General features: G+C 35.6%; 1 protein-coding gene across 1 annotated transcript; it reads right to left on the bottom strand.

The window, feature by feature from the left end:
• Positions 1–7,082: 7,082 nt before the first annotated feature.
• LOC128208312 (protein crumbs homolog 1-like) lies at positions 7,083–20,724 on the bottom strand. Its single transcript, XM_052911869.1, has 12 exons — positions 20,589–20,724; positions 20,242–20,291; positions 19,350–19,463; positions 11,348–11,461; positions 11,009–11,093; positions 10,159–10,311; positions 9,876–9,924; positions 9,557–9,651; positions 8,585–8,731; positions 8,302–8,348; positions 8,061–8,074; positions 7,083–7,710 (listed from the first exon to the last, which is right to left on the bottom strand). Exons 1-12 carry the CDS (start codon positions 20,594–20,596, stop codon positions 7,447–7,449), a joined length of 1,140 nt encoding a protein of 379 aa, XP_052767829.1. The 5' UTR covers positions 20,597–20,724; the 3' UTR covers positions 7,083–7,446.
• Between the last annotated feature and the right edge of the window lie 1,930 nt (positions 20,725–22,654).

Genomic DNA, 22,654 nt, shown 5'->3' with positions numbered 1-22,654 from the left:
TGATCGGCTGAGTTCGAGTTTCAATAGTGTGGTTTCATTTGAGTTTTTTTTAAATATCTTATACATACGTTCGGTAACTTCCATGTATTAGTTTTAAATGTAACATTCATTATGGGTGAGTAAAAAACGAATCGTTATTTAGACAAAATGAGTTTTAGAAACGAACGCGTATTTGTTGAGTGATGGCACGTGTTAATGTGTTAGCCAAAGGGTCGTGGTCAAACAATTATCATTACAAAATAATTCGTTTTGATGCTAATTGTTATTCTATATATATAATCGATTTAAAAAAAAGATACTTTTTCACTAAAATTTCACCCTACATTATTAATTACATGCTGAATTGCTTATGTTGTTAATTTATGGGGTATTACTTTGTTCCTTATCAGAACGATGATTAGGTAATACATTTTATTATTACAAAATTACCTATATGAAGGTTTCGCCATCAATCTTGGGCAGTGGTTTCGTGAATTTGTGTCATCTCGAATATGGGACTGTATCCTTGTTTGAAGATGCCATCGGCGTTTAGAACCTTGGAATGAGAGGTCACGCCAATATCCGCCGTCGAAGCTACAACACATTATGCATTGCTGCTCATTCTTTTTAACAAAAAGCTTAAACTTATAATGCCCATGGTACCTTTTGTATAAGATAAACACAAACAAATATATTGATATGACAATACTTACTTGAAGTCTTCCGATGTCTTATTTTTTAACAGCGGAAAGATCAATTTTGCAGACTCTTGCTCCCATTGTCCACCCATACTCACTGCGATAACATGTTCATGATATGAGCTCTGAACAAGATTTGATAAATCTCTTACGATTGGCTTAGAGTCATTATTCGAATAATCAGAAGTTATTTCCCCAAAAAACGTTGGTCCTTCTCTTGTAGTAATTGTAGCCCTTGATAGACTTGTATTTGATCCGATATCCGAATTGTTACATCCTGGACCACAAGGCCCCGTACCAAGCACCCAGCCTGTTGTCAGCTCAATGTGTGCCTGCAATTGGTCATTAAGAATAAGAGCTTGTCAGCATTAAGTCATTTATGTAAAAGTGAGACAATGAATCTTATACTAGACAGTATGATTAAACTTCATTTATAATTAGTATTTCAATCTAAACGTTCTTGCAGAGAGTGTAACTGAAATACTAACGGTTTACATTATTTATAGGGATGCAAACGAATGGCAAATATTCGAATATTCGGTAATTCTTTCGATCGAATATTCGAATACCAAAATGAATAGGAAATGTAGTAAACTACTTTTATTATTCGCTACATATATAGTCAGGGCGTATGTCATAGCCGGTAACCAGACGGACGCTGATTTTTCCTACTGAAATACCCTATTTACAGAAAATAAATCCAACAAAAAGCAAAATATTTTGAACAAACAAAAACCCAAATCAATTTCAACTTAGCAGTATTTGTATTTGTAAACAAGGCCATGATCGTAAATTTCCGGTTGAATGTCGTGATGCACCAAAGGATGGTCGTTATGTAGGACGAGCAGCCTCGTTCTGGGCCTAATCTGTTCTTAATATAAGTATGGAAAAACCAAACCTAGTCGGGAATTAGTTCAATAATAAAATGAAAATAACCCTAAATGAGTCTATTGTACAGCAATGTCCTAAAATGTTCTTCTATACAGTTACATTTCAAAACACGAACGTTATATTGAAACATGGAAAACAGTTAAGAGCTTATAACCAGCACATGTCATTCATATTATACGGCGAGTTGAGCTATATTAGACGGCTTAATCGGCAGCCATAACACCACTCTGGTAGCTGATTCCATATATCCTTAATTGGCATGTTCATTAATATTCAAACTTGTTTGATGTCACTTGTCTATTTGCCAGGTTTCGTAAAGTTACGGGTACTGTTTATAGTCCCCGATGATATGTCCCTTATTAACATGTGACGCTTGAAAAGTGTCATCACGTTCACGCCTCTGGCGTAAGGAATCAATTTTTGTGAAAAAGACAAGCGAATATATACAACACAGGTGTAGGCAAAAGTTTTTTTTATTAAACAAAACCTCGGATATTCGAATACCGATTTTGACATTCGAATATCAAACATTCGATCGAATATTTGAATATTCGAAAATTCGTTTGCATCCCTAATTATTTATAAACTGTGTTTCATATCATTTAAAACTATGACCGCACTTGATCTCTACAGATATCGAACACATTTTATACCTGTCAAAACGCTACTAAATGGTCTGGTATACGATGTTTTAGGCATTGGCGTTTATGAATTCATTGTTCAGGTGAGTATAACTGAGCTTAAAAATAGTTGTAAAGTATTTCGTAACTTACGAGTACATCGTTACCGCTATCTACTAAACTATATGTCACATATCCGCCGAAGAATTCTGGGGTAGAGTACGCAATCCGTAAAGTGAAACAAAGCAACACAAGTGTACAAACCGTCCTTTCAATTTGCATTTTGATAATCTAAGTGTTACATTATATTCATGTTATACCTTTGACTGTTGCAATTCCGTTTCAACTGATATATTTTATAAAGGATTCCTACATTTACGTCATGATACAAGTTTTTGTCAGAATTATTGGAAAGAAGATAAAACCATATATCATGCAGTTGAAGTCATTAGCAAAGACGGTATGTCAATAATCGATGTTGGGGTCAGTTGGATGTTAACATCAAATTACAGTCGGATTTTTTAAACTGCCTTTGTCGGTCAGTAAAGTCGCATGAGGAGATTAAAGTATCAATTTGCACGTTCAAGTCGAATTTGAATGTTAAGATTTTAATAAGCGAGATTTTAATGTGGACCAGCTATCACAGCACTGATTTTGCTACATCTTGACAGAAGACGAATTGATTTGTATCCCCGTTTTCTATCTATCTATCAGTATTTACTACCAACTAAGGCCTAATTCATTTAGACGATTAAATGCTTCGCCATGAATGTTTCTGACTTTTACGATCATTTTTTATTTAATGGATTATGAAGATTTTTGGTTTTATCCTACATCATTCCGACTACAATTCACAAACAATCTAACAGTCGTTATTCGTAAGCAAATACTATCCTCAATTATAATTGTTTGAATACGATCTCGTTGAAAAAATAAAACATGACAACGTGCTTTCAGTCAAAAAATCGTATTCATTTCTGAAACAAGTTAATGATCCTCCTATTTTTTAATTCTTAATCCGTGCCTTTGTGGCCCAACATGTTACGATGGAAAAATCATGTGTGCAATAACTAAATTTCATCAATTTAATTCATAAATAAAGGTTAGCGAATTAATGTATAATTCACTTGCAAAAACTCAAAATTAAAACTCAAAATCTAAATTAGAACCAAGCCCATCGGACACGATGGAATAGCAACAAGCTAACGGCGTTGAATATGTGACTACCTCTGTTAGTCTTTTAAAAATGTTGACCATTATCATAATGATCAATGTAATGCGAAATCTTATAGCTCAAAACTAAGCTAGTCATGAATGCAATATATCTGATTGACATGCCCTTTATGATATACATTATATATTTTCCTTGCTGGTGTTGTTGTCGTCGTCGTTGTCGTTGTTGTTGTTTCTTGTTATTATTGTTGTTGTATTATTTAAGATGCAATGGTGCAATGCACAAAATGTCTTTCAGTGTCTTTGGAATTGTTAGGCTGCAGTGTGATACAATTTTAAATACTACAATTATGTGTGGTGTTAAATCACATCAATAGTTAAAGTATTTCTTTTGTATAATATGCTAGTGTGTTATATAACAATTAGATACTTCCGTTTTAGTCAATATATAGTTTTGCTGACAAGCGTCATTGGTCAGTATCGCTTTACAGGTCACCAATACTATATATACATACCATAAAATGTTTGCAATTGTACGATATAACAGGTACATAAAGTAAATAATGTTGGAGATTTCAACCCTTTGTTCAGTTTAGATATACCATAAAAGATATGCAGTCACTTGGGTCAAGGACTCTTTCCAGTCCATATTATTTTCATTCGCTGTAGCCTATATATTTCCTTTTACAGTTTGCTTCGTACACTAAAAGTTCATAAGCGAGTCGAACAGCAATATTTACGTCAACTCGTATGGCCTGCTTTACTTTCAATCTCAACCCCTCACCAAAGAATCAATGAATTGCTCTTAAGTTGGCGTTCTCGTACATCAAGGAAACGTCATATGTGTAACTGCAACAATCATGACCATTGTTTACATTGCCCTTTGTTGCATGTCCCTTAACTTAACCCTGAACAATTTGATCAAGAGGTACAAACCGATACTCTTAAGCACGCATGAACTCCTTCTAGGCCTTCGCCTTAGTTGCAACCTTTTTAACACACCTTGCGCCTACCCCATCGTTGAGACCGATACCATGTTGAACCCGTTTTCTTGGTTCCATTACAAGTTTATCTGGCCTTTCATGTTCATGCCTTCTGTTTCGTATGCTGTATTTACGAAATTCAAACCTTTGTTTTTGGATATCACTTCCACCGTCGTCGTCCTTTCATCAGTTCACTACGAAACATTTGGCTCATTTGTATTCCTGGGTCTCATTTCATGTCCGTGAAATTGCTCCCCTCGTCTATCCGTTTATGGGATACATTTTTATGTAACGGATTGGATGTATAAACTGGTAATTTAGATTACGTAAAGGGGATCTAGAGTTGAAGTGCAACGATGTTTTGTTCCAATTTCCAATATATCTTTCGTGTCCATTCACCTTTATGTTAAAAAGTTCTGTGGCCGTATTCATTAAACTTCTTAAGTTATTTCCTTCTTAAGTCAATTTCTTAAAATTTTCAATGTCAATTTAAAAGAAATGTTTTAGTGTTTTTAACAATAAAATAAGTTTTTTTCTATTAGGTCAATGCAAATACTGTATTTTGTAAATCATTTATTATTTATTTCATCTGACTAAAGAGATACTAAAATAAGGAAAGTGACTTAAGTTAGGAAATGACTTACGATGTTTTATGAATATCGCCCTTAGGCCTTAGAAACAAATATACATTTATTTTCCTCTTGGCTGTTTGCCAACTGATTAGAAACAAATGATCAGGAAACGATCTGATATAGTTAAATAGACTCTGTTCAATAAATGCTTACTCATCAATGATTGGACTTCCTTCTTCAACTCTCAGTATAATATTTTTGTAAAGTGCTCTTTACAATGGACGGGAATGAACGATTCTCTCTTTTCTCTCGCCGTTCATGGCTACCCTTTAAATCTGACAGTCACTGACTTTTCATAGTCGCCGAGACCATACTTACAACTCCCGCTAGGATAGAGAGTTCAGTCAGAATGTGCATACCTGCCGCAAGAACAAGCAGTGTTGCGGAAGGGACCAAATGTATAACCCTAAATAAGATGTGATGTAACCCCTCGGGATGAAGAAAAGCCGTCGAGGTGCCAAATGACCATATTAGTCAGTTCTAATTTGTTAGACTTTTTTATAATTTCATTATAATAGTAGGGGACTCACCATTTTGTGTTAATTTACTAACACCTTGTTTCTTGTATAATTTAAAATTCAAAGATTAAACTAAAACTTTAAATCCATACATACGATATATTGTAACAAGCTTTTTAGGGTTTTCGATATCGCGGCGTTTTCTCACATTGACAAATAGACAAATCTAAAAGCCTATGCCTTGCTATTTGTGCAGCACTCAATAGTCTCCAGACATATCGGTCGGTTACACGAATGGCACTCATTTCATTTAGATACATTACACTTTGAAAGATATACAATCAAAGTATCTTCTACAACTGTGATGTTTAATGCTTAATGACAAGAAACAGGAGTCGTTTCGATTTGATGACTGCATCGTATCTTTGAAAAGTATTTGCATTAGGTGCTCTGAATTTTTTCCCTCCGTCTGCAGATAGAGTTGGGATCTCTAATCATTGAAGTACTTGGGGTTTACCTTTTCGTTTTGTATTATTATTTGTTTTATTGATAAGTTTGCTCAAGTTAATGCATACTTTGATAAGATTTACCTTTTGCGTTTTATCTTTATTAAGAATTGTTGGGATAAGAGTGAGGTTTGTGCACATAAACTGGTTTAAACCCCCAGTAAATTTACATTTTACTGACCGTTCCAAGGCGGTACCTAACAATTCTTGATAAACATACCGATTATTTATTTATATATATACATAGTATTTATGCACTGTGCCATTTCTATAGTTTTGTGCTGTTCTATGTTTCTTGTTTGTGATTTTGTGTTCTATGTCTTCGGCGTTTGCCCATTGCCACTAAACCGGGTTTATGTTTAAACTTTTTGCTACTGAGCATGTTTCTGTAGCTTTTTGCATATATATTGATGTCGTCTTATTGTCTGCCGTAACTAAAGTGTGTGTTTTTCCACGTTATTGCTGTTGTTTGTGTTTGAAAATTAGTTACGATCGATGAGGGTATGTACGAAAAGTATTGTTCCAAAGATCATAGAAATAAATCGATTCCATAATCAACTTCCATATCGAACTTGCGATATTCTCGGTATATACTGAAATGAATTTAATGTCATTACGTTGTAAATGATGACGTCATTTTCTTAGAAAATCGCCTGCACAACATGTCCGATACAGTATTAATAAACACGGTAAAATCCAGAGTAGCTAGAGTGTCGCTTTACATAATTTGTACATATTTCGGGATGTTAAATTCATAAGACGTGAATAGGCAATGTAGAGTGTTGACAATGAAAAGGAATACATTACATAAAATCCCTTGATGTACTAGCCTCAATTCCTGAACTTTATTGAGAACGTTTTGCAGACACGCCATTGTTACTCTCAAAGTACGGAGTCAAATCCGTATTGTAAACAATGAACCCAAAATTCATCTCGCAGCTGTAAAATCAAACCCAGACGGCTGTATTGAAATATTTTGCAATTTTTAGGTAAGAAATGGATTATGATATCCTTATCACACCAGTAGATAATAACCGTAATATGTTATAGCGGCTATTTTTTTTATTTTTTTTGACTTTACTAAATACCGGTAAAACGGAATAGAATATCAACAAAAAATATATATTCTTTATTTCTTGGATAAAAAATGGCAACACAATAAATGATAAATAGTTAACAAAAACCCACAACATATTTTTCTGAACTACGGTATATCTTGGATAATAAACAAATGAGCTTTATTCACGTCCGTCACAACATCACATGCATGTACCGCAACAGGCAAAGCTGATTTTCAACACAGCAGCCATTTAACGTACAATTTATATAGTAGTGCAAAGTAATACAATATAACAATAAAAATAACACGCAGTTAAAAAGGGATATTTAAAATAAAAGAAACCTGCAGTAGCTAATGAAAAGAACAGCAGAAATGACCACCATAACCCTCTATCATGAAAGTGTCGATGTTTATCAATAGGTCACATGGTATCGAAAACCTTTTCTTCATTTTTCCGCCGAAGCAACCTGATTTTGGTCACTTGTAATATCCACCTTTTTATTTTTCGAAAACAGTTTGCTCTTGAACTTTAGAACAAAGAAGATAGCTGTTCCGATGCCCGAGGTGCCAACAAGACTGGTGGCACCATACCCCGCAGCCTTTGCAAGGGAACCACTCTTGGGTACCGGCCGCTTCTTGATGATGTGGATCTTCTCGCCGCTATCCGTGAAACAGTAGCAGTTGGCGTATCCAGCAGACACTATAGAGCGCTGAAGAGGAGACCATACGGTTATACGTTGTATCGAACGGTTGTTACTTTTTCGAATATTTATCTTTTCTCTCGTGAAAAATTATATGTTTTGAAAGCTAGGTTCAAATCATTATATCATGTGGATCAAGTGGAAATAAGTATTTCAGTATTTCTAAATCTCTTTTTTTGTTTCATTTTATTTTTTCAGCTAGTAATTAGGAATGCGTGATTATTAGGGTAAAATTAGTGTATATTAATTATGACGTCATGCTATGATTGCGATGCCATTTATGATATAAACATTTATTTTTATTTCATTCAAAAAGTGAAAAATATTCTTTATGTTGATGTCATTCATTTCATACTTACAGCCTGTTCACTTGCTGAAATCAACAATAGATACATAGTTAATGACAATCATAACATATGCTGCAGAAAGAATAACAACAAGTGTATGTTTATGATTTAGTGTAAGCGTTACAAACGACACATGTACAACAGCATGATTGAAATCCATAACAAATTATGCAAAAACACAACAACAGTTATTGTACATGATTTAGACTATTTTGAGAGTATTGTAAGACTTTATTGCATCAAGTTATATTACCTTTCTTATGATTACAGCCAGTTAAGCAAGACATGCATCTTACCACCCTACAATATAAGTTATAAAAATATAAGTGTATGATATTGCATCATCTTTCATCAAAAACTGCACGTGGATAGTACAATCACCGCTGTTTCGATTATAAAGTAGATCCAATGACACTATTCCAACAATGAATTATAGTACATGTTAAAACAAATTAAAACGATGTATTTGTGTCCTTATATTTGGGCATCGCATAGATTTGTATAGTGCTTTATCATATGTAATTAGAGAGAGTTACCCGTAATCGTCCCTGAGACAAACTGTCCCATTTGTGACATTTTCGAACCCGGAAACTGTAGCAAAGCAAACTCCATCTTCCACCTTCTCGTTCTCCATGATTTCATAATCAAACATTGTTGTCTCCTTGTATACCGAAAGACTTGGGCTGAAAAACATAAATCATCATAGAAGCCATATCATTTATACAATTCAACCGAAAGGTAATCTGTATTAGTTATTCAAGTCCTGTTACAATGATATCTAAAGATACAGTTTTGTAGACTGTTTAAACGACAATCGTTGTCAAGAAAGTGTTATTTATGTTTGTTTAACCCTTTAAATGAGATGTCACATTAGTCGTGTCTGACAAATACCAAAATCTGGTTTTACAATTTGTCGTTTGTTTTATTGGTACCACCTACACAACACCCTTTCATGCACTGCGAATACACGTTGAATACTAATACAAGGAAAAAATATGGTAGCATATGCATTGCTTATTGCAATATATTTTCATGAACATAGCATATGTAGCGTAAGTTAAAGTTGTTGCAACGCTTAAACATCATTTGCAGTTGTATTTCGACATTTACATTTAGAATTGAGTTTCGATATTTTAAAAATGAATCAAATACGCCTGATTTATATTTAAGTGTATAAATGCGGAAGCCCTGTACAGCTCTCCTACATGGTAATTGGTATAATGAACAATCATACATTAGGACGATTATTCAAAACTTTGTTAAAGTTAACATAGAGATTGACGACATCGTTGTTAACTGTTAAACGTGAACTTTTTTATGATTCGCCCACATTTGATACTATAAATAAAAAAGAACTGAAACTGTTGTGTCAAATTGTTAGAAATACATCAGATCAAAAGAGAATTCATTCAAGAGCAGTACCAACGTTGTTAACTTTAACAAAGTTCTCCCAATCAGCCATTTATCATGTTATTTTTTGCAGGTTATTATTCACAGCAACTCGTTACCATGTGTCATTTAGTCCCTTTTCAATTTTCATAACATGGGGAATTCGGTCGCCAAGTGATGTAGATGAACAATTATAAAAAGCATCTGTTCTTTTCTGAAATGATAAAACATTCTTGAACCATTATTTTTCCCTATAATACCAATCATTAATACTTTTAAAAGACTATAAATATCGGGCGGGTTTGAAAGAAAACTACACAAGCATCTATTTTACATTTTTGCAAATTCGCTAGAAGACAAAACTTGACACGGTATCAAAGTTCTAGCTCGCGAATCTTTTAAGGTCACGGACAAACAGTGATATTATTTATTACTTACCAGTTTATCTCGATAATTAATGGATGTACATTGTGTTCTTGAACAGTTCCTGTTAAAATATAGTTGTGTGTAAACATTAACTGTACATTGTAAAGGAAACTTTATAAAGAATATTAAGGTACATTAAATAAATGTCACTTAAAACCGTCTCGCTCTCAGGACTCGATGTGTAAAGTAGGAAACATTTACCTTATCCTATGCAAAGTATTATAACTAGATGGAACAGGCAAAAAGTCCATCTTCCGAACAGAATGCATTCATGTGTAATGAGGAATGTACTTACCCATGTTTTCCGTTAACATACGTTGTATGGCAAAAGTCAAGGGCTTCTGTCAGCTTTATTGATACAAAGTATCTCTGCACTTCATTAAATATATGGGCTGTGATTTGTGTTGTGACTGTCTCGGGAACCTCTGATACATCAGGGACCATCAAACTAGAACACAGGAATGTTTATACACTTCTTGTTTTTTCTAAAGTCCTTTATTATTAAGACACAAACAGACTACACTGTGTTTTCTACACCATTGTGTTTACTTCATTGCCAATAATGACGATGAAATATGCTTTCTAATGACAATTGGTATATTGAGACATAGACATGTTTGGCGTATTTTACACACAATGCACAACATAACTATCTACTGAAAACAAGTCAATTTGTTTATTTGAAAAGTAATATAACCGCATATAATAAATACTATGTAACTATTTACTATACATGAAAAGTACGGTAAACTAAATAAAACATACAATAACTGCTAGGTTACTGCTACTATATATGCCAAGAACGGTATACTATAAAATCATTCAATTGTTTCTTGGTCAACCTTTACTCGATGTGTTAAATACAGTATTTTCAAAGGAACTTACTAGATATATTATGTACTTGTTGACTAAACATGCCAAGAACGGTATATTCAAATTGCAATACAAGTTATGGCATTGTTGACTATACCTGCAAAGTACGGTATTTTCAAAGGACCATACACTATATACTAGTCACATAACTGCCAAGTACGTTATACTCAAAGGGGCATAAATTAGCTACTATGCCACTTTATACTATATCCGCCAAGTACGGTATACCCAAAAGACTGAACAAACACCTACAATATCACTGTTCACTATACCTGCCAAGTACGGTATACTCAAAGGAGCATGGTAACGAGTTACAGACGAGTTTTACTGGAGCAGACCCTATGGCACAAACTCCATCTAAAAAACAAAAATGGTCACACATAGGATGGTTTTCATTTTCAAAATAAAGGAATAACTGTATTTATTTTTTATTTTACTTGAAATAGTTGTCCCCGATCAAAATACAGTAAAAATATAAAAACAAAAACATAAAATTTCTTATTTACAACTCATAATTTTCAACATATTGTCATTTAAAATGAACAGTAAATGCTTGTTTCAATTTCAACAAAGCAAATCGAATCCTTAAATGATATGCACTTGATAATCACCTATTTGACAATAAATCCCTCCGTAATCCTCTGTACAGACACACGTGTACCCGTTGACATGATCAACGCACGTCCCATTGTGGAAACAAGGATTTGAGGCACACTCGTCGATATCTGCAGGAGACCAGTCAGTAAGCACATCAAACGTTTATATTATCCATACTGTCGATATTGTCAAGATATTGATAAGACAATCAATACAATATATTTAAGAGTAATCTGACAAGGCATGATAAAGCAAGTATAAGAAAGAAGGATTACACCAACAATCGAAAGCCAGTAATCTTTTGTCAGCAAGGATAAATTAATATGTGTGCATATTTCCGTATTTATTTACAAAGCAAGATAACAATAAGCACGGAAATCCGATAGGAAAGCCATAGCTTATCATGTCAAATATGTCCATGCATTAAGGCTACAGGGGTTGACAAGCGCATTCCGGAGCTCGTGCGTTTTAGGTTGAAACTTAATAATAATCTTAAATCATTATTTATAACTTAAATAACATTAGCATGGCTGATTGTAGTTGATAGGTAACCTACATTTGAACTTATTGTTAGGGCAGTTTGCATTTAATTCATGAGTGCGTAATGCTGAAATAGCAATGTCAAAGAAATATAATACCTCAAAAAGTGAAATTTCTTATCATTATGTTGATACTAACTATAAACGGAATTATTATATTCCTACTTCATATTCACCCCTGTATTTTGTAAAGAACTGGTACTTCACGGACATAGTGTAACATATCTATTTTACATTTCTCCACTGTATATTGTAGAGCACTAGACGTGCTGATTACCTCACGGACATAGTGAAACTAACTTATTTCACATTCACTCCTGAATATTGTGGACGACTGGAGGTGCTGAGGTTACTTAACGGACATAGTGTTACATACCTATTTCACATTCTCCCCTATACACAGTGAAGCACTTGAAGTCCTGATAACCTCACGGACATAGTGTAACATACCTATTTCACATTCACCCCTGTACATTGTAGAGCACTTGAAGTACTGAAAACCTTACGGACATAGTGAAACATTCCTATTTCACATTCTGCCCTATACACAGTGAAGCACTTGAAGTGCTGAAAACCTTACGGACATAGTGTTACATACCTATTTCACATTCACACCTGTACATTGTAGAGCACTTGAAGTACTGAAAACCTTACGGACATAGTGTAACATACCTATTTCACATTCACCCCTGTACGTTGTAGAGCACTTGAAGTACTGAAAACCTTACGGACATAGTGTAACATACCTATTTCACATTCTGCCCTGTACATTATGAAGCACTTGAAGTGCTGAAAACCTCACGGACATAATGTAACATACCTAGTTCACATTCTCCCCTGTACATTATGAAGCACTTAAAGTACTGAAAACCTTACGCACATAGTGTAACATTCCTATTTCAGATTCTCCCGTGTACATTATGAAGCACTTAAAGTACTGAAAACCTTACGCACATAGTGTAACATTCCTATTTCACATTCTCCCGTGTACATTGTGAAGCACTTGAAGTGCTGAAAACCTTACGGACATAGTGTAACATACCTAGTTCACATTCTCCCATGTACATTGTGAAACATTTGAAGTGCTGGAAACCTTACGGACATAATGTAACATACCTAGTTTATATTCTCCCGTGTACATTGTGGAGCACTAGGTGTGCTAAAAACCTTACGGACCTAGTGTAGCATACCTAGATTTTATCTTCCCGTGTACATTGTGGAGCAGTAGGTGTGCTAGAAATCTTACGGACATAGTGTATCATACCTATTTCACATTCTCCCCTGTACATTGTGGAGCACTAGGTGTGCTTGAAACCTTACGGACATAGTGTAACATACCTATTTCACATTCTCCCGTGTACATTGTGTAACACTAGGAGTGCTGAAAACCTTACGGACATAGTGTAACATACCTAGTTCACATTCACCCCTGTACATTGTGAAACACTTGAATTGCTGGAAACCTTACGGACATAGTGTAACATACCTATTTCATATTCTCCCGTGTACATTGTGAAACACTTGAATTGCTGGAAACCTTACGGACATAGTGTAACATACCTATTTCACATTCACCCCTGTACATTGTGGAGCACTTGAAGTGCTGGAAACCTTACGGACATAGTGTAACATTCCTATTTCACATTCACCCCTGTACATTGTAATGCACTTGAAGTGCTGAAAACCTTACGGACATAGTGTAACATACCTATTTCACATTCACCCCTGTACATTGTGGAGCACTTGAAGTGCTGGAATCCTTACGGACATAGTGTAACATTCCTATTTCACATTCATCCCTGTACATTGTAATGCACTTGAAGTGCTGAAAACCTTACGGACATAGTGTAACATTCCTATTTCACATTCACCCCTGTACATTGTGGAGCACTTGAAGTGCTGAAAACCATACGGAAATAGTGTAACATACCTAGTTCATATTCTCCCCTGTACATTATAAAACACTTGTGGTGCAGATAACCTCACGGACATAATGTAACATACCTAGTTCCTATTCACCCATGTACATTATGAAAACTAGGTGTGTTGATAACCTTACGGACATAGTGTAACATACCTATTTTATATTTTCCCGTGTACATTGTGGAGCACTAGGTGTGCTGGAAACCTTACGGACATAGTGTAACATACTTAGTTCACATTTTCCCGTGTACATTGTGGAACACTACGAGTGTTGATAACCTTACGGACATAGTGTAACATACCTAGTTCACATTCTCCCGTCTACATTGTGGAGCACTAGGTGTGCTGGAAACCTTACGGACATAGTGTAACATACCTAGTTCACATTCTCCCGTGCACATTGTGAAACACTTGAAGTGCTGGCAACCTTACGGACATAGTGTAACATACCTAGTTCACATTTTCCTGTGTACATTGTGAAACACTAGGAGTGCTGAAAACCCTACGGACATAGTGTAACATACCTTGTTCACATTCTCCCGTGTACATTGTGGAACACTACGAGTGTTGATAACCTTAAGGACATAATGTAACATACCTAGTTCATATTCTCCCGTGTACATTGTGAAACACTAGGAGTGTTGATAACCTTACGGACATAGTGTAACATACCTAGTTCATATTCTCCCTTGTACATTGTGAAGCACTTGAAGTGCTGGAAACCTTACGGACATAATGTAACATACCTAGTTCATATTCTCCCGTTTACATTGTGAAACACTTGAAGTGCTGGAAACCTTACGGACATAATGTAACATACCTAGTTCACATTCTCCCGTGTACATTGTGAAGCACTTGATGTTCTGGAAACCTTACGGACATAATGTAACATACCTAGTTCACATTATCCCGTCTACATTGTGAAGCACTTGAAGTGCTGGAAACCTTACGGACATAATGTAACATACCTAGTTCACATTCTCCCCTGTATATTGTGAAGCACTTGAAGTGCTGAAAACCTTACGGACATAGTGTAACATACCTAGTTCATATTCTCCCATGTACATTGTGAAACATTTGAAGTGCTGGAAACCTTACGGACATAATGTAACATACCTAGTTTATATTCTCCCGTGTACATTGTGGAGCACTAGGTGTGCTAAAAACCTTACGGACCTAGTGTAGCATACCTAGATTTTATCTTCCCGTGTACATTGTGGAGCAGTAGGTGTGCTAGAAACCTTACGGACATAGTGTATCATACCTATTTTACATTCTCCCCTGTACATTGTGGAGCACTAGGTGTGCTTGAAACCTTACGGACATAGTGTAACATACCTATTTCACATTCTCCCGTGTACATTGTGTAACACTAGAAGTGCTGAAAACCTTACGGACATAGTGTAACATACCTAGTTCACATTCACCCCTGTACTTTGTGAAACACTTGAATTGCTGGAAACCTTACGGACATAGTGTAACATACCTATTTCATATTCTCCCGTGTACATTGTGAAACACTAGAAGTGCTGGAAACCTTACGGACATAGTGTAACATACCTATTTCACATTCACCCCTGTACATTGTGGAGCACTTGAAGTGTGGAAACCTTACGGACATAGTGTAACATTCCTATTTCACATTCACCCCTGTACATTGTAATGCACTTGAAGTGCTGAAAACCTTACGGACATAGTGTAACATACCTATTTCACATTCACCCCTGTACATTGTGGAGCACTTGAAGTGCTGGAATCCTTACGGACATAGTGTAACATTCCTATTTCACATTCATCCCTGTACATTGTAATGCACTTGAAGTGCTGAAAACCTTACGGACATAGTGTAACATACCTATTTCACATTCACCCCTGTACATTGTGGAGCACTTGAAGTGCTGAAAACCATACGGAAATAGTGTAACATACCTAGTTCATATTCTCCCCTGTACATTATAAAACACTTGTGGTGCAGATAACCTCACGGACATAATGTAACATACCTAGTTCCTATTCACCATTGTACATTATGAAAACTAGGTGTGTTGATAACCTTACGGACATAGTGTAACATACCTATTTTATATTTTCCCGTGTACATTGTGGAGCACTAGGTGTGCTGGAAACCTTACGGACATAGTGTAACATACTTAGTTCACATTTTCCCGTGTACATTGTGGAACACTACGAGTGTTGATAACCTTACGGACATAGTGTAACATACCTAGTTCACATTCTCCCGTCTACATTGTGGAACACTAGGTGTGCTGGAAACCTTACGGACATAGTGTAACATACCTAGTTCACATTCTCCCGTGCACATTGTGAAACACTTGAAGTGCTGGCAACCTTACGGACATAGTGTAACATACCTAGTTCACATTTTCCTGTGTACATTGTGAAACACTAGGAGTGCTGAAAACCCTAAGGACATAGTGTAACATACCTTGTTCACATTCTCCCGTGTACATTGTGGAACACTACGAGTGTTGATAACCTTAAGGACATAATGTAACATACCTAGTTCATATTCTCCCGTGTACATTGTGAAACACTAGGAGTGTTGATAACCTTACGGACATAGTGTAACATACCTAGTTCATATTCTCCCTTGTACATTGTGAAGCACTTGAAGTGCTGGAAACCTTACGGACATAATGTAACATACCTAGTTCATATTCTCCCGTTTACATTGTGAAACACTTGAAGTGCTGGAAACCTTACGGACATAATGTAACATACCTAGTTCACATTCTCCCGTGTACATTGTGAAGCACTTGATGTTCTGGAAACCTTACGGACATAATGTAACATACCTAGTTCACATTCTCCCGTCTACATTGTGAAGCACTTGAAGTGCTGGAAACCTTACGGACATAATGTAACATACCTAGTTCACATTCTCCCCTGTATATTGTGAAGCACTTGAAGTGCTGGAGACCTTACGGACATAATGTAACATACCTAGTTCATATTCTCCCGTGTACATTGTGAAGCACTTGAAGTGCTGGAAACCTTACGGACATAATGTAACATACCTAGTTCATATTCTCCCGTGTACATTGTGAAACACTTGAAGTGCTGGAAATCTTACGGACATAATGTAACATACCTAGTTCACATTCTCCCGTGCACATTGTGAAGCACTTAAAGTGCTAGAAACTGTACGGACATAGTGTAACATACCTAGTTCACATTCTCCCGTGTATATTGTGAAGCACTTGAAATGCTGGAAACCTTACGGACATAATGTAACATACATAGTTCATATTCTCCCGTGTACATTGTGAAGCACTTGAAGTGCTGGAAACCTTACGGACATAGTGTAACATACCTAGTTCACATTCTCCCATGTACATTGTGGAGCACTAGCTGTGCTGAAAACCCTACGGACATAATGTAACATACCTAGTTCATATTCTCCCGTGTACATTGTGAAGCACTTGAAGTGCTGGAAACCTTACGGACATAGTGTAACATACCTAGTTCATATTCTCCCGTGTACATTGTGAAACACTAAGAGTGTTAATAACCTTACGGACATAGTGTAACATACCTTGTTCATATTCTCCCGTGTACATTGTGAAGCACTTGAAGTGCTGGAAACCTTACGGACATAATGTAACATACCTAGTTTATATTCTCCCGTGTACATTGTGGAGCACTAGGTGTGCTGTAAACCTTACGGACATAGTGTAGCATACCTAGATTTTATTTTCCCGTGTACATTGTTGAGCAGTAGGTCTGCTAGAAACCTTACTGACATAGTGTATCATACCTATTTCACATTCTCCCCTGTACATTGTGGACCACTAGGTGTGCTGGAAACCTTACGGACATAGAATAACATACCTATTTCACATTCTCTCGTGTACATTGTGTAACACTAGGAGTGCTGAAATCCTTACGGACATAGTGTAAAATACCTAGTTCACATTCTCCCGTGTACATTGTGGAACACTACGAGTGTTGATAACCTTACGGACATAATGTAACATACCTTGTTCATATTCTCCCGTGTATATTGTGAAACACTAGGAGTGTTGATAACCTTACGGACATAGTGTAACATACCTAGTTCATATTCTCCCCTGTACATTATGAAACACTTGTGGTGCAGATAACCTCACGGACATAATGTAACATACCTAGTTCATATTCTCTCGTGTACATTGTGAAACAATAGGAGTGTTGATAACCTTACGGACATAGTGTAACATATCTAGTTCATATTCTCCCGTGCACATTGTGAATCACTTGAAGTGCTGGAAACCTTACGGACATAGTGTAACATACCTAGTTCATATTCTCCATTGCACATTGTGAAACACTTGAAGTGCTGGAAACCTTACGGACATAGTGTAACATACCTAGTTCATATTCTCCCGTGTACATTGTGAAGCACTTGAGGTGCTGGAAACCTTACGGACATAATGTAACATACCTAGTTCATATTCTCCCGTGTACATTGTGAAACACTTGAAGTGCTGGAAACTTTACGGACATAATGTAACACACCTAGTTCATATTCTCCCGTGTACATTGTGAAGCACTTGAAGTGCTGGAAACCTTACGGACATAATATAACATACATAGTTCACATTCTCCCGTGTACATTGTGAAACACTTGAAGTGCTGGAAACCTTACGGACATAGTGTAACATACCTAGTTCACATTCTCCCGTGTACTTTGTGAAGCACTTGAAGTGCTGGAAACCTTACGGACATAATGTAACATATATAGTTCATTTTCTCCCGTGTACATTGTGAAACACTTGAAGTGCTGGAAACCTTACGGACATAATGTAACATACCTAGTTCATATTCTCCCGTGTACATTGTGAAGCACTTGAAGTGCTGGAAACCTTACGGACATAATGTAACATACATAGTTCACATTCTCCCGTGTACATTGTGAAGCACTTGAAGTGCTGGAAACCTTACGGACATAATGTAACATACCTAGTTCATATTCTCCCGTGTACATTGTGAAGCACTTGAAGTGCTGGAAACCTTACGGACATAATGTAGCATACATAGTTCATATTCTCCCGTGTACATTGTGAAGCACTTGAAGTGCTGGAAACCTTACGGACATAATGTAACATACATAGTTCATATTCTCCAGTGTACATTGTGAAGCACTTGAAGTGCTGGAAACCTTACGGACATAATGTAACATACCTAGTTCATATTCTCCAGTGTACATTGTGAAGCATTTGAAGTGCTGGAAACCTTACGGACATTATGCAACATACCTAGTTCATATTTTCCCGTGTATATTGTGAAACACTAGGAGTGTTGATAACCTTACGGACATAGTGTAACATACCTAGTTCATATTCTCCCGTGTACATTGTGAAGCAATTGAAGTGCAGGAAACTTTACGGACATATTGTAACATACCTTGTTCATATTCACCCATGTACATTTTGAAGCACTTGAGGTGCTGATTACCTCACGGTTAAAGTTTAAAATACCTATTTCACAATCATCCCTGTATATTGTGGAGCACTGGGGGTGCTGATTACTTAAAGGACAGAGTGTTACATACCTGTTTCACACGTCTCCCCTGTGTATCCGGGGGCACAATAGCAAAATGCATTCCCGTTTTCCGACACACATGTTCCTCCGTTTTCACAATGCCGCTTTTGACACGGACCAAATCCTGAAATGTTTTCTTTTTAGGTAGAAATTTGGCTCGTTCCTTTAGGTTATTTTATGTTACTTATAGTGGATACATACGAACAAACGATGACCTTTATTATTATTATTATTATTATTATTATTATTATTATTATTATTATTATTATTATAACTATTATTATTTATTATTGTTTACGAAAGAAAACTTAAATAAAGACTAACCAAATGTTAGTGAAAGCGCTTGTAAAGTGGCCAGCGCGCATGTGCGAAACTCCTCTCTTAATAAATTCTATCAATTAATTAATGAAGGTTTGATTGTTTTCGTGAGCGACTGATTAATGTTATTATATCTTTGTGCGATGACATTGGTAGACACATGAGCGTAAACACAAAACTATATAAGCTTATCGCTTTATGATCATTTATTGAAAGGGCAATTTACGAGTCAACTTAGTTCACTTTCCTTATTTCAGAATCTTATTAGTCATATGATAGACACACTTCATAACTTTTAAAAATAAAATACAATATTTGCATTCACTATATTGAAAAAAACACACGTGAATGTTCAAAAAGTCTATACATTTCTCTAAGTTTGACTTTTTTGTTTTCAATAAATCGACTTTTAAAGTAAATAATGACTTAAGATGCGTCGGCACCAGGACCTTTCCTTGAAATATACATATGGAGCAGATAGTCCAGAAATAAAACGGATTGAACATATAGTTACGGTGTTTTCTGTATGTAACAAATAACAGCTTCTCAGACTCCGTATTAAAAATCAAATGATTTTGAATTACCGTCAGGTGTTAATGCAAGAACTGTAAAGGTGATTTCAGGACCGCTTATTCTGAAAAAAGGAGAAAAAAACTGTCTGTTTCTTTAAGATGTTTACGAGTGTTCAAGACAGATAAACACTCAATCAACAAGAATATCCATGTTAAAACGAAAGACCATTTAAAAATGCTTTGTAACAACAAAATGCCTTAGCACAACATACTTTTGTAGTGTATTGCCCTTATATTAAATTTAATCTCATTAATATAGTGTTTAAGATAGTTGGAGACCAACCATTGACTAACCTCAAAACGTGTATGGCAGATTAATGAAAACAAACTACTTAAAGGAATGCCTTATTGCTAATTACCCAGCCATTGCGCAAATGGTTTGTTCTTGTCCCTCATTCAACGTGTGTACAACGAGTTCAGTCACGCAGACGTCGTTCAGCTCGTTCGTGACGAAGATGTGAATGTCGTCTCCTTTATTGCAGCAATGTATCACTTGGTCGCTGTTTATATGGGGAAATAAACATGTTTGTGTTTAGTTATTCTCAAGCGAGGAGTATAACCAGTTGTGCGATTTTTATAAATGCTGAATCCGATTATTTAAAAAAAGATATCACTAAAAGAAAGTGAATGGTTCCAGCTGCTGATCAGACTTTTATTATGATTGAGAAGAACATAATCTAAAAATGTTTAGAATATATATATTTGATGTGATGTAAACTTATTGAACATGAGTTTAATAAGCATTCAAGTTACCATAACTGAGTTTTTTCCGTAATAACAGTTATATAGCAGTCGCTGTTCTCCTTGCAAATGTATAGTGAATTCTTTGCTGGTGATATAAATCGAGTGACCTAAAATGATGTATACACATTCTAAAACTCGGTTCACTTCTGAAGTTTCGTAATACCAATAAAGGGATATACATTAAACCATTTCTAAGTATTTCCGTATAAAACAATGTTATAATTTAATCTTCATTATTTTATAACGACACATTTACACAACATATGATAAAGAACCAACAAAAGAGAAACAAAACATAGTGCAGTGTAACACTTCATATTTGAATGGTCATGCAAAAGGAATTGGGCTACTAGTTTTGTTAACATCAGTTATGTCCCTTTTCCAAACTGTCACATAATAAACAAAATGATTATATATTCTTTACATAAGCCATGAAACAAATGTCATATTTATTATAAGCACATGATATAACTGTTATACGAATCACTATAAACTGTGTCTATTGCACGTTGGAACAAAAAATCTATCTCGTTTACTGTCCTGATGACTGTTAATTTATTGGTTTAAAACAACTTATTTTAAGACGAACAAACCTGACTACTAGCATTTACTGGAATATTGCCTGAAGAGAAAAATATAAATGCGATTAATAACAAGCTAAACAATAACAAAACAAACCATTTACATACATTAACTGTTTGTAACAAAATAGTACTTGCAATTCGAACACATAAATATACGTACCTCCTGTGATTAGTGATATGTCAACTTCGAAACAAAACTCGTCTACATTCATGCTGCAAAAGAGAAATATCATGCTATAACAAAACACACATAATACTTATTTACTTATATGTTTAGGACATATTTGTACCTTGCGCATATAAACACAAAGATGATCATTTCCAACTACACATGAAAGGTTTACAATTAAAGTTAAATGTCAAAACCAATATAGATACAGGACTCTTAACGGGCGTACCCGTGTTCAGATCCGTCCACGGTTGTCTGGTAACAACATACGTCTGTTCCAGATGATCCCACGAATGTTGAGTACAACAACTTCAGGTCAGGTGTTTCCGCCACATTGGTGATCACATGTGTTCCAGGTTGTTCTGTTAATGACGTGTTGCAGTATCTTTTCACCGGTCTAATAAGATAAACATATACTTAAACGTTTTATATTCAAGGGTTGGCATTCACATTTGTGTATGATGCATAAGACCAGTTGTGGCTTTTCAACTAAATTATTTTACGATTTCACGGTTTCAATTTCTTATGATATCGCCAATTCTAGAAGTTGATTTCGTAAAATCGTAAAACTGAAATTCGCCAAGGGTATTAAGACATATATGTATTTTTCATTTATTAACATCAATATAATAAAGTATGTCCAACTACGGTGTATTATTATTTGCCAATATATGCTCAAATTATGCTTGTGTTTAATATAAAAAACGGGAACAATACTCGCGAACTCATTATTGTGGAGGTATCTACTTACCGTTGATTTTGGTTCCCGAAATAAGGTATAACAAAAGTACACTTCTCGTTTGCCAAGCAGGCAGTTTTATTTAATACACCTCGAGAATAATGAAACCTCGGTCCGTTGATAACTAAAGATGCGTTTATATTCTCGACACCAGGAAGAAAACCACTGCTTGGGAAATCTGAAGGAAAT

This window comes from Mya arenaria, chromosome 11 (genome assembly GCF_026914265.1).
Source record: "Mya arenaria isolate MELC-2E11 chromosome 11, ASM2691426v1".
Taxonomy (NCBI): Eukaryota; Metazoa; Mollusca; class Bivalvia; order Myida; family Myidae; genus Mya; species Mya arenaria.
The sequence above is the reverse complement of the archived record's forward strand: the minus strand, read 5'-3'. Positions and strand labels throughout refer to the sequence as shown.

Bases quoted from the DNA above. Each gene is read 5' to 3' on its own strand.
- LOC128208312 (XM_052911869.1), bottom strand. The intron at 11,462-19,349 runs GTATGTAACACT...GGTCTCCTGCAG, and splicing joins AGGGGAGACGTGTGAAACAG to ATATCGACGAGTGTGCCTCA. The intron at 8,732-9,556 runs GTAACGAGTTGC...TATGTTTTTCAG, and splicing joins AAGGGACTAAATGACACATG to CCCAAGTCTTTCGGTATACA.